The following is a 14,503-nucleotide window of genomic DNA, read 5'->3' as shown; positions in this document are numbered from 1 at the left end:
ACGGAATTTTACCAAAAGCTCTAACAAATTAACCGCTTGAAAATAAAAAAACTTCCAGTGATTCAAACAAAATGTAACTTGTTGGAAAGTTAATACAGTTATGACACACAAGATTGTCAAACTGGTTTAATCCACCAAAATGTATCTCCATTAAACTATTGAGAGACAATATTTTAAACAACTAGAACTTCAATTTTTGAAACCTTAAGTTCTCTTCAAAGATGTCAACCATTTTTCAAGAGTAAATTCAATTAAATTAATTTGAGGATTGTTTGGAGGCAAACTGTTTTTAGTTGGCATGTTATGTATAATTTCAACAAAACAGAACAAGTCAGACATGTTTCATGTTGATTTTGATCGATGTTTGGGCTGGAAATTCATTATTTTGGAAGTGTAAACTTCCAGCAGGAAGAATGTCTTATCTCCAAAGCATACAGGTTTGAACTGTTTTGATGTGAATTTTTGCCGATGAGCGAGTAGAGGGAGAAAATTGTCTAAGGAAAACAATTTGTTGTTGACTGTTGTACGTTAGAATGGTACATGTACATGTTGTACGTTAGAGTTGTACGTTAGAATGGTACATGTACATGTTGTACGTTAGAATGGTACATGTACATGTTGTACGTTAGAATGGTACATGTACATGTCCACAAGTTTTGTATTATTTTGAAGCTTAGGAAATATTCTTTCCAACCATGATAGCACCAATAAAGTGAGACAAGTTTAAAATCAAATTAAGATTTTTTTCCCCTTTCACTGGTATAATACTTAGTTTTTCTGTCAGTGACAACATTGTTTATTAGATGCATGTTTCAAGATAAACAATAAGTGTATGTGCAGACGCTTAGGCACATGTATGTAAATAAGCACCTATGGGATATCTATGGGTTGAACAAAATATTAGATAATGTACCTGCTGATATGAAATTAGACAATATTCCTCTAGACCTTTCCGCTAATTTGCTATTCCTTTATAAAGTCCTTTTTGAAATCATAGTCGTCATCATCATCATCATCATCTTCCCCCAAAAAATCCATTGCCACTGTCAGCTCATCAGATAGAATTGTTGCCAGTTTGTCTGTAATATACATGGATGAGAGTGGACAAAAATGACAAATCACTGGTGGGAGAGTTTGGGGGCTACCAAAACCCATGTCACTACAATTCAACAGGGTAGTCATCCTGATCCAGATGATCAATGCAGGTTTAAATGGTTGGAAATGTGATAGGTAGACGAAGGGGAAAGTAAGGAGATGATTAGTATTGTTAAGGGGGAATCTGCTGGCAATGACATTCAAATATAAACAAGTGTTTACACTTCAAGTGTTTACACTTCAAAACAACTTTATAAAGTTGTAAGCGCAAGAGGATAGTAGAAAAAGTTATATCATCTGCTGTAGCATTCTCGTTGAGCCTGGGTTGATGCAACTACATTCTTTGCTATACACAGCCTTGGATTAAGGTTTTTAACAGCTTTGGCCGATAGAGGGCGATGCAGGACAAAGTTCATTTGATTTTTTCTCACTGTGCGTCGCTGACTGATCAATGAACACAAAGATATATAAAAGAAGTTCTATAAAACTGATCCTCAAAAAACACAAATTCACGATGTCAATGAATTTAGGGGATAAATACAAAATCTCAGACTTCACTTCCCCGTTTTTATTTGTTCTTGCTCCAAAAATTGTGTGCATTAATACATGCGGGCTAGTGAAAAAACTTGTTGACTTGTCGGGGGGGGGGGGGGGGGGGGGAGTAAAAAAAGAAGTTAAGGGAAACCCCTGTTCTTTTGGCATTTCTTGATGAGCTCTGAACATTTGTAAGTGTTTAGATAATTTATTGGCGCAGTTTACATACAAACTGCATTCACAATACATCCAAACTACCCACCAGTATAAAAGCTGAGGAGATTCTATTGATTCCATGATTCTATTAAAAAAATTACATTGCACTCAAAGCGCCTTGTCAAAACCTTCAGAGCGTTCCTCCGCAGACAGGCCGGCCGGCCACAGAATGGACAGCAAATACTGCCGTTGCTAAGGACCTCGGACAGTCCGCTGAAGAACGGTCATGTGCGTTGAAGCGCAGCGAAGTTTAATGAGCTTATCCATGCCTGGCGCTATTGTTAGTAAAACAATAAGTCTCATAAATAAACAAGTTGTATTTTCAGGTAATGATCAGCGGCTTGGGCGCGGACCGGCCTTGCTCTTCCTAGGATAATACATTTTCAACTCATGAACACCATCGTCCTGGAAGCGGACAGGCCGCACCGACAAGACAATTGCACCATGCATGTTGGGTGTGCCCGTCGACCCTCCAGCACATGTGGTATTCGCGCAATTTCATGTTTAAACAATATAGACAACCACATTGGCAACTTTTAAACTCAACATAATCCTGAGGCATTCAACAGGCATTCAAGAGGCACAGAACTGGATTCTAAAAAACATGCAGTTGAGTCCTACATGTAGCTTAACAACTTCAACACTTTAGCGACTCTATTTGGTTAATGAGTGAATATGCTGCAAAAATTGGTGAGTTGTGTGACGAGTCATCCTTCAAGAAAAGGGTCCAATAGTTGACTACTAATTGCATCGTACACGTCCCGTCTTTCCCTATGATAAATATATCCTTGCCATATGCTTCCGGATCTTCTCGATAATAAACACTACCCGTTCCCATCTTCCCTTATTCAAAAACAAATTCCCAAATTTATTTATTAGCATCCCGGCCATGTAGTGTCCGTATATACCGGATTTTTTCAGATTACAAAACGCGCTTTATACGTTGATTTTGACATTTTTTTGAACTCCTGCGGTTTATTCACCGGGCGGCTTGTATGCCGACATATAATGGAGCTTGGACCCATTTAGTCTGAAATAATGCAGTACAAGTTTGCTGTTTGGGGTATATGATACTCTTTATACAGATTTGTTTTTAAAGACCAAAACAAAAATGAAGAGGTAACTTTTAAATATTCTTTATTGAAGAAACAAAGAGTTATCAATTACCAATGTTAATTTTCTATCAATTTTTGTCTTGTTTTTGTGTTTATTTTGAACAAATTAATTAATTAATGTAAAATGACGATTCACACATTTGCAACCAATCAAAATGCCAAGAGTGATTTACATGTACCATAATTGTTTGCTTAATTTTAACTGACTGATCATGGTAATTAATATTTTCCTTAGTATTTGTTTCGGTTTCATCACGGTTAAGTCTTATAGGTTGTTTAATTGTTGAAACTGGGTCAAAGGCAATTGTAAACTGTTGCGAAGAATAAAGAACAAACAGTTACGAAAGACAGTGCAATTTAAGTTGTTCCACTAGGCCAAAAAACGTACTTGCATTGAAAAATAAATTTGGGGAGGTTTTAGTGAGGAGAAAACAGCAAAACCAACTTAAGATTTGAAACTTGAGAAACATCATGAACCAGTTGTTGAACCTATTATGCAGATGGTACAAACGTTGATCATCACAACTATTGTTGCTTAGCTATGTTGTTTTACAGGCTCAAACTTTCAAGCGGAAAAGAACTCGTTTTGACGACTGTATTTGTTTTTAAACACCCAAGAGATGCAAACAATGCAATCCAAAAAAGTCTTGATGTTTCAAACAAACTCTACAACGAACGAACGATTTGCCCTTGAATTTATAGCAGGAAAAAACATCGCCATGTTTTCCGCCGTCGAGTTGGGAAAAACTGCAGAACCAATCTACAAAGCAACTGCAGAATGTATGCGGTTTAAGGTGCATTGCACTGCACCGCGTGTCACTCATTTGCCGATACTGACGTCATAGTAGAAAAATCCAGAGCGCGATGGTTTATGGGATCATGGAGATGAGATTGGTAGCTAAAATAATCTGAACGAAACCAAGTGAATTCGCCTCTATCATACCACGCGTGCATGGAGCTCATGCTGCCTGCTGATGACGGTCAATGACGACTGATGGTTAAAACGAAGTCTGATGGCTTGCTCATGTGTTGTGTATTGCACGTGCATTGTGTAATGTGTGGTTTGTGCATTGTGTTTTGTGGTCGCAATGTGGTCAGCGTGTTCGAGTGATTTGTTTTTATGGTTGCGTCGTCGAAAGCTTGATTCAAAAAGAAGGATGAAATCTGGTTAACCCAAATCTAATTTTACTCACTGCTGTTTTTAAACTTTTCAACACAAACAATGAAAATAAAGTTCAGTAATTTTCACTGAAACTATTAGACAGCACGGCTTCAACCAAGCCATGCATCAAAATTTTGCCCGTGATTTCAGCCCAACTGGCCGTGCTAACACGGCCTGCACGGCTCACTAGCTAACGCGGTGGTCCTAATACTTGCGCCGTCAACTCGCTGTCAACTCGCCGTCAACTCGCCGTCAACTCGCTTGTGCCGTCTACTCGTCGTCAACTCAACCACTACGCAGATGGCAGCAATCAATTAACACGGCGCACAGTACATAAGACTCTATGCGGTACCAAGTATTGACATCTTGGGCCAAGACTAATCCATATGCAGGAAGGTGCCCTCTGTTGTCCTTACTGTGTAAGCTCTGTAAAAAAGCAAAACGGCGGCCGACGGTTTTACTGCTTCAAAGTAATTTTTAATGAGAAAAAAACTCAATTTTTTATACCGAATTGAACCTAAAACTTATGAATATTCTCCTTTAGCTAATACTTAAGTTCTTTGCCTCTTTTGTGGATTTTAAATGTATTGATGAAGGAGTTGATGGCGAGTTGACAGAACCAAGTGAATTAAAGGCGAGTTGACGACAAGGTAGGACCCTCGTTTCGCCCCGTCTTTGTTCGTTCATGACTACCGGGCGGTTTATACTCGACACTTAAATATTGTTTTCTATAGTTTGGGGAAGTGCGGTTTATACGCCGGGCGGTTTTTAATCCAAAAAACTACGGTAACTTGTTCAAATCCCGTCGTTTTCACTTAAATAAACTAATTCCTGTCTGGTCCTGTCACGTAACCTGTCCCAAAAAATTAATAAACACATTCCCGTTCCATTTTCCCGTTTGATAAGTAGTAGGTAGTTAGTTGTTTGGTAATCATGATCGCTGCAAAAGATCCCATGTCACTGCTATACTCCGACGCCCACTTTTGCAACTTGGAACGGAGCTTGCACATAGCCTGAAACTTTTGTCAGTCGAACCCGGGAATAAAGAAAACCATTTCTAGAATTCACACGTTTTGGTCATGTATGCCTATGCAAGTCTTAATTACATTGGAGGAAATGGCTTATAGTTACACATCCACCCTCCCTTGCTTTTTAATCTGCAAAAGGTAAGACCATTGTTAACCACCTGCCAGTCAGCTAATAAGCTGGACCTCAAAATGGCCAATCGGTCGCTCAACGGAGCCGGCGGAATACTCATGTTTATTGACATGTAAATGAGCTGTCCTGGCCGTGGACCTGCCCGGTTGCTACGGGTTCTTTCATTATAAAAATCTGCGGACTCCTGCAGAATGCACGCGGAATGGAATCAGTTGGAGGTTTTGACAAGGCGCCTATTGTACTTAATGTTGCCATATATATTTTGGGGTCCAGGATGCAACTGAAAGTTTGGGCATGTTAATCAAGTACATTTTTAGGGACAATTTGCAATTCCAATAATATGTTTCAAAGAAAAGGGGGTTCCAAAAGGAAAACTAAAGCCTTATGAAGTTAATTTTGGAGGTAATCTAATACATACCAGCTCTCTTCCTTTTTTTGATCATCTGCTTGAATTCCTTCTTTTTAGATTTGTTATGCTGGTTGGTGTCAACATTCACTGCACTTTGGTGTTTACCAATGAATTGTGCTCCTTGAGTATACACTGATCCATCATTACATTTCACTCTTTCACTTGAAATCTCTCCACTCAATGAAATAGTAACATCCCCGATCTATGGACAAAATGAAAAGTATCACTTATTCCTATGACCCATTCAAAATGGGATAAACATACTGCACTAATGTTCTTAGGTGTAAACTATAAGTTCCAAATAATCAAGATTTCCAAACAAAACACCATACAGAATGGGTGTAGGGCAGCCCAATAGGAACACCCGCAATAAAAAATCCATCAATAAAATAGTTGTGTATGTCGGGCACTCCAATGCTGCAGTTTTCAACAATCACATCAAACCAACCTGAGAAAATGTCATCAAATAAGGAGGTTACATTTCAAACATCTATCAATGTTTATGTTTTGCCAGTAACAACGGTTATGATTGGCTAGTAACAAAGTCCGGGTAACCATGGGGTAACGAGGGCAAAGTGGCCTGGAGCGACGACATCCCCAGCGCTACGGTCAGGCTTCAAATCTGGGATGTACGATGGTCTTCCGACATGACACGAAAAGTTATTCTTAAAGACCTGCTTGAACGAAAATGTCAAGTTGCTATATTTGCTGAACTTAACTTAAAATGTTTTCAATAAATAAGAAAATCGAGTCTTATGATTTTAATTGTGTAAAAAGTCAATCATTTCGAAGGCCCTTATCCAGCGCTTTTCTGAGAGATTTGCGAAAAGCCCCGTTACGTAATCACTCTCAAAACTTCATAGTTGGGAGTTCCTATTTGTAACGCCGCTGTGTCGCTGTGTGGAGGTATAAAAAAGCAAACTCCCAGACATGACGTCAGTGGCATGGTCCTTTGCCGCGCGCGGTCAACGGCAGAAGTGTTTTTAGCTTTTCAAATTCAGAAGTTAGACAAATTCAGAAGTGTACACATATCAAAATTAAATTAAAATGGTGAACAAGTACATTATAAACAAGTTAAAATACCATTTCTGTTGAAAACATTCGGCTCAGGTAGTAAGCTTGGACGGTTCCTTCGGTTACCCGGTTCTACCCGGTTCCAAATTGCGAACTGGACCCGCGGGTCCACTCTTCTATGGAACAGAGTACCCGCTTTTGTCGTTTCGATTTTAGAAGACCGGGACCCAATTATAAATGTCTCTGTGGAGCTGGGTCTGGGACCAAACCGGCTTTAAAAATTGAGGCTTGATGTTGAAAGCATTGACCGCAGATACACAGCAAAGGCTTCAAGCCGACATGAGTATCAAATATCACATGTGGCTGCATGTACAACACAGTACACACAAGCAATACATGCGGTGACTCAACAGTATAATACCCACACACATTGGGTAGACATCACACATGCACCAGCCGTCGATTTCACCAAACTCTTCCTAACTTAGGAATCATCTTACGACTTAGGACGGCTTCAGTTCCGTATCCAAATACGTAGGATGAATTGAACCCATCCTACATTGTAAGTTAGGACGGGTTGCTCGTCCTAACTCGAGATAGGACTAATCCTAGCGTTTCGTGAAAGCGGCCGCAGCACTACTAGTGAGTGCAAAATACCAGTCCCATGCATCTAAGGCATCTACAACCACATTCACTACATGCAGCATGCATGAGATATACGGAGTCCAAAGTTTCAACAGTCAGCACGTTGTGATTGGCTGCCGGTATATCCATATTCATAAAAGTTTGCCCCATCCACAACACACAGTACTATTGTGCAGTACACATACACAGTAGGCACACTGCATGCACATAGGGCTATCCGTGTACCAAAGACTTGTTTATGCAGGGAGAATAGGCACTTGGTGGCACGATGTCTGATTGACTTGGGGTGGGTATTTTGGTATTTTTGATTAAAATAGATCGGCTCCAATTGTGTGTGTGTGAGCTCAGGACTGATGTCTGATTGACTTGGGGTTTTTTAGTTAAAATAGATCGGCTCAATTGGGTGTGTGAGCTCGGGACGGGCGGCTTATGTTTTATATTATATCGAAACTGGGTACGTCTCAGAACTGAGTTTTTGTTTAGAACCGGAACCGAGTCCCAAATTTCTGGAACCGCCCAAGCTTATCAGGTAGCTGTTTAAACATGACACAATCCCACGTATTTCCCATTTAGTAGGAAATCTAAGAACATGTCTGTAAAACCTAAAGGATCAGTTTTCAAACGTGACCAAATCAGAGTACGTTTGAACTCAGAGGGGCATGGGATTTTTTTTTCCCCCGATGTTGTTGTTGGCTGCACTGTGATTCACCGTGCACCATGTGCACAGATCTGAGTGGATTAGCACCAGGTTTCAACCCATTTGGACATGAACACAGCTTTTGTAAGGCAATGCAAGATTCAACATACATGTACATGTGTACATGTACGTATGTGGCAGTGGCGTAACTAGACATTTTCATTTGGGGGGGCAAAGATTAAATTTAAGGGGGGGCGCAAAGAAGTGCAAGATTATTATTAAATATGTTAAAGCCATTATACACTTTCGGTACAGGGAAAATAACTTAGAGGGTTTACAGAAGGTAATAATGAAAGACTGCTCTTGAAATACTATTCCATGAAGTGCTTTACTTTTTGAGAAAACATTAAAGCAATATCAATTCTCAATAGCGAGAATTACATATTTATTTTGAACACATGTCATGACCAAATCTTAGAAAACTTGTCATTTGTATAAGATAAAACTTTTCGACTGTTATACAAGGATTAAATTACCAACAGTGATTACCAAGTATCAATTTACAGTTGTACAAGGCATTCTCAAATAGGCTCTGTGGGTACGAATTAAATTATTGCTTGTATGCTTTATTTCAGTGTAAATACCCAAAACATAATAATATTAGGCCAAGTAAAAAAAGAAACATGTTAAGCATCCCCTGCCAGCTTCCTTTTTACAGGCCGCCTCTTTTTATTTTATTTTTTATTTTATTTTGTTATGCATATTTTTTTTTTCTATCTTTTTTTCTTTTTTTTGAAAAAGGGTTATTTTAAATGATCTCAGCAAAAACAATCTGAATGTCTTGTCTCAATGCCTTGACCAAAATGTTTCATTAATGTTCTGTGTGTTTCAGCAGTAGAAAAAACAATGGATATTTGACATTTTAACAAAGAATGGCGGCCATCTTGAAATAAAAAATAAAAAGCCCCTCCTCCTTCCTTTTTTTGAGAAACCCGGACGCTAAACATGTTTCTTTTTTAGCTCGGCCTTATTGTGACAAGTGTAAGCCATTAACAAAAAATCAAAATCAAAATTCAGGATTGAAATTGTGTGTATAATAGTGCATCTGACTAAGTTGTGTTAACAGAGCGTTTGGTCTGCGTTCAGAACACCACGTATTAAACAGAACTTTGTGACTTCCTGCACTCTCTGTAACCGCAAAACCACAACATAAATTTACCGCCAATACGATCGCGCGCGCATAGGTTTTCAAACATTTAACATAAAACACCTTTAAGATGACGTCATGTGACCAGTGATGAGGTCATGACATCATTGCTTTAGGATCATTATTGCACCATCACCCTCCATCCCTAAAAGTTTCATTGCAATTGCTTTTTAGGAACTATGCAAAAAAATTTCGAGTACTGAACATGACAAATAAAAAAAACTAAAACTAAAAAAAACTTTAACGAAAACAAGAGCTGTTTCGCTACGCTCTGCTACGAAACAGCTGAAAAATCTATTATCACAAAGTAGAAAACTATTTTACTTCATCCATGGAGTCCTAGTAATTGATCATGTTTGTTCAATTTAAACTACACATTCAGTAGTTTTCTGTAGAGACGTCAAAATTCTCATATACATGTAACTGCTTCATTTTTACCACGTGTTGACAGAATATGCATGGGTACACACACCAGCAACGAGCCGCTGTACAAATTTTGGGGAAATAACCCATTTTTCCGAGCATGCACAAACACATCCAGACTTTGTCTCAAGGCGTTTATTGGTAGTTCGCATAATTTCACCAATAGAGGGCGTTCGATCTCGCGCTGCCTTCGAAACGCCCAATATCATTCAATGTTTCTTGCAGTTTTGGACTAAGACTAAGCAATACGCTCCTAACCAGTAAAAACAACAAATCGTACACGTCCAAGGTGAGAACGATCACAACTTATGCGCCGTTCGCCGTTATTAAAAAATAATCCAATCTGACCTAGCACTCTGTTTCCTCCTCGTTCTCAAATATGGCAATACAAAATAAAACATGTAGAAATACATAGTTTACGTTCGTCATAAAACCAATTAAATACATTTCGGCATGCAAAACTTAACGTGAATAATTAATTAGCATAATCAACCCCCCTATTTTCTCAACGGATTCACATGATTCACGATGGTTGACTTTTTGAGTTGAAAGTCAGAATTTTGGCAAAAGCCTGAGAAATCACACCCCTATGGGTACCAGCTGCCATAGTAAATGCGTGTGTCTTTAGAGCACACTTTGCGTTGACTCATTTGCTGCTACTAAGCTTGGGTCTTTAGAGCACACTTTGCGTTGACTCATTTGCTGCTACTAAGCTTGGGTCTTTAGAGCACACTTTGCGTTGACTCATTTGCTGCTACTAAGCTTGGGCGATATTGCTTTTATTATTCCACTATGTATCGGCAAAAAAAGATCGCGATATCTGAACGCTAAAATTCTGACAACTTATGTTGCCAAAATTTAATACTCTGTAAGCAAAAATAAATCAAGATATACATCTGTCGGGTGTACTGTCTATCCATGGTGCAAACCTAGGCCTTTCAATTACACACACATACTGACATAAAGTGTCTTTTGAAGTGTCTACTGCGCATGTCTGTTCTTACATGTGTGCATATTTTGCTAGATCCCGCCCATTTCATTCTAATTAACCAATAAGCATCCATAATGCACATGTGGTGACTTCTGATGGGTTGAAGAAACCCTGTCATTTCGGGATCAACTGGGGAATCTTGCGGTTGGTTCTAGGACTTTATATTTATTTAAACATCCCTTTGTAGGTTGCAAGACGTGTCAATTAGGGAAAACATAGTGATACTTCATCAAAACCACGATTTGCAGATAATTCGATTAACAAAAAAATCAAGACGACATGGTAATCGTTTAAGAAATGGTACACGATTTTCGATAATATCTAGTTATCGCCCAAGCTTAGCTGTTACTGCCAGCTCACATCATTCAAGCGGCTTATTATAAGCAATAATCACGAGTTTTGAAGCAGTGTTGTATGATTCGAGTCCAGGACTCGGACTCGAGTCTGTCTCTAGTCACAATTTCGGTGACTCGGATTTTACTCGAGTCACGTCGGCAAAAGACTCGGAACTCGGACTCCACCCTCATGACTCCACCCTCATGACTCGACCCTCATGACTCCACCCTCATGACTCCACCCTCATGACTCCACCCTCATGACTCGACCCTCATGACTCGACCCTCATGACTCGACCCTCATGACTCCACCCTCATGACTCCACCCTCATGACTCGACCCTCATGACTCCACCCTCATGACTCGACCCTCATGACTCCACCCTCATGACTCGACCCTCATGACTCGACCCTCATGACTCCACCCTCATGACTCCACCCTCATGACTCCACCCTCATGACTCCACCCTCATGACTCCACCCTCATGACTCCACCCTCATGACTCCACCCTCATTTACACGAAGTGCAGTACATAATACACTATGCAGTACCAATAAGTGTCGTCTCGGGCCAATACTATTCCATGTTATGGAAAGCGCCCTCTGTTGTCCATTATGTACAAGGTCTATGAAAAAGCAAGATGGCGGCCGATGTTTTTGCTGCTTCGCGATAATTTTTATAACAAGAAAAACAAAACAATTAAATGTAGTAAAAATTATAGAAATGTAACCAAAAATTAAAAAAGCTGTAAACATTATTTTTTTGCTAATACTGTACTTAAAAGTTCTATGCCTCTTTTGTGGATTTTAAACTTATATTGGAGGAGTTGATGGCAAGTTTACAGCACCAAGCGAGTTGACCGCTAGTTGACGGCAAGTAGTAGGACCTTAGATGGCCAGGTATGACCCTGCTTGCGGCCCGCTGGGATATAATATTCTGTACGAGCATTTATAGGTCAGTCGATTAGCTTCCGTGGGTCGACCCTGGTCTGCCCCCAGTATGTTCGAATAGCTCTGACGTCATTCCAGGGGCTCACCCGCGTCAGCCCCAAGTGCGAATGCGATACGAATGTTGACGTCACAAATTCGCAACGAAAAATTCGCAGCAGTTCAACTTTGCTCAACTCACAAATATCGCTGCCAAAGGAAGGTTGTGACGTCAAATGCACGTAAAATTCGCATTCGCATTCGCATTCGCATGAAGTATGAACCAGGCTTTATACTGTAACCCCCAAGCCTGCTCATACTTCCTGCGAATGTGAAGCGATTTTTGGCTTCACAGCCCAGTTTTTGAGTTGAACACATTTCAACTGTTGCAAATTGTACGTTGTGAATTTCTACCGTCAAAATTGTATCTATGAACGAAAAAAACACCATTGTTGTCACACGATGTTGTGTGCTTTCAAATGCTTGATTTCAAGACCTCGGCTGTTTGATATAACATCATGTATAACATGTATAATGTTAAAAAAACTTATTTCACTAAAGTTGGAGGTTTTGAAATCCATCGCAAGCCCATCGCAAATGGGCGAATTTGCGATTGATTTTTGTGGGCGCAAAACTCAAATCCATCGTAAAATTCAACGGCAATGCATCTAGCTGCTGTACGTTAATAATGCTCGTGCTCTGCATGCAAAAGGAACATATTTTCTGTGACAGAAATTTTTAAAAAAACATCGAATACTTTTTATTAATGCAGGCGCGCTGGTCGTTTATGTTGTTGGCACAGTTAATAATTGATTTTTAGTGGTTGCTTATTGTAACACTTTTGTTTTTGAGTATTTTGATCGCATGCACATTGTGTGGTCATGATAAATTGCAAGATGGCAGCGTTTTTATTATTTTTCCAGACGTATTTCTACCATTGTGTTTACATCACTCACAGCCCAGCATAGTCGTAAGTTTTCCTTTATTTATGATTCTTCATTTGAAATTGTCTCACTACAGGTTACAAATTGGCTGTTTTTGCTATTTGCTTTGTTCGATGGTTAATGTGGTACATAATGGTTAATTCTGTGTGGCTGGTTTCAGATTAAGACAGGGATGAGATTCTGAAAAAATGAAAAAGACTGAAATTTGTTCATCACTGGAGGTGAATTCCCTTAACTTTTTGTCAATTGCCCGCCAGACGATTAAATTTACTGTCAATTTTAATGTTGGAAAGTGAAAGGTTCAGAACTCAATTTGCCAAAGTCGGAGATTTAAAAAAAGTCGGAACTGGAAAAAAAAAGATGGTTTTTCAAAGTCGTAAAGTCGGAATTCCGCCAAAAGGTGGAAGAATCTCATCCCTGTCAAGACTAGGGCTTTTCTGCGTCCAAACTAACGAGGCATTTTAACGTGTTTGCTTGAAAAAAATGGCGGACAAATTTTTTAGTTGTCATGCAAAACTGCCGCAATGATGGGTGAAAGGTCAAATAATCCTGCAAGAGCCTCGGTTGAGGTAAAGGTTTTTATATGAATCCATCGTAAATAAAATCTGTCGCAAATATACCTTAGTGAAATCGAAAATAAAGCCCGTCGCAACTACGATAGATTTTGTGGTTTGTGTAGCGCTTGCGTTCGATTTAGCTATGATCCACGCCCCACGCGCTGAGATAGTGCTCTCGCGAGATCACTGCTCTCGCGCGAACTGATGGCTCCCCGATTTCGACTCCTCATTAACGACTTGTACAAGCTGACAGCAGTTTGTGCACAGCCTATGGGCACTTCAGCCGAAATCGTACGGACGCATCTGATTGGTCGATGTCGTTAAATCAATGAATATTCAACATGTATATGCTATCAAACAGTACACCCTGTATTGGATGGGTTCGGGAAGTCACATGTATGAATGAACGATCAACAAACCTGTCAGCCTGTATTTATTATGCCTACACTAGACGTCGTGTGTGTATGGTTGTACTTTTGAGTACGGACTTTTATCGGGAACTTTGACGTGCATATTAAATAAATAACTTCGTCTTAACTTGGTCTGACTTGGTTGATAAACTTGAAGAAGAAGATATAGAAGCAGCTGTCAAGAAGCCAGTTTTCTCAAGGCATGCAACATGCAAGAGATCCGCTTACGTCCACGACAGGTCGCAAGGAAGAAGAAGCCGCCATTTATATGCATGCCAACACACACACACTGCACACAGCGTGTATTGATTGATGAAAGGCAATGACACTTTTGTAAAGAAATGATTTGCACCGGCCGAATATTCGATGTAATCAGTAGCCTTGCTCAAGGCAGTGGTGATATGGTTGGTGCATACTGTGTTGGCATCATGAAATCAAAACAGGTGAGCTTGCTGTTAAGTTTCTTAAACTACTAATAAATTTGCGTTGACAAATAATATTGCAAAAATCTACCTCCATGGAGTTACCGGTAACTTGGTTTGGGGCTTCTTACTTAAAAGAACAAGGGAAAAGTTTCCGTATGGCGCCACCACTTTTTCATTCGATATGAAATAATATAGTATCTAATTTACCTCAATGAGATATCCTTTTTTGTAAAAATTAGTGAAAAAGTGGTGGCGCCATACGGAATGTTATCCAGAACAAGTTTTGTTTTGAAGTCTAAA

General features: G+C 39.6%; 1 protein-coding gene across 1 annotated transcript in view; it reads right to left on the bottom strand.

Annotated features, from left to right (window-relative positions):
• Window positions 1-597: 597 nt before the first annotated feature.
• Window positions 598-14,503, bottom strand: part of LOC117304469 (guanine nucleotide-binding protein-like 3 homolog) — a 78,451-nt gene continuing 64,545 nt past the window's right edge. The window contains exons 14-15 of the mRNA XM_033788953.1: window positions 5,699-5,891; window positions 598-1,079 (exon numbers count right to left, since the gene is read on the bottom strand). Coding sequence (XP_033644844.1) covers window positions 964-1,079; window positions 5,699-5,891 — 309 coding nt within the window. The 3' untranslated portion in view covers window positions 598-963. The remainder of the gene's footprint in view (window positions 1,080-5,698; window positions 5,892-14,503) is intronic.

This window comes from Asterias rubens, chromosome 2 (assembly GCF_902459465.1).
Source record: "Asterias rubens chromosome 2, eAstRub1.3, whole genome shotgun sequence".
NCBI classification, from domain to species: Eukaryota; Metazoa; Echinodermata; class Asteroidea; order Forcipulatida; family Asteriidae; genus Asterias; species Asterias rubens.
Note: the sequence above shows the minus strand (reverse complement) of the source record. Positions and strands in the feature narration are given on the sequence as shown.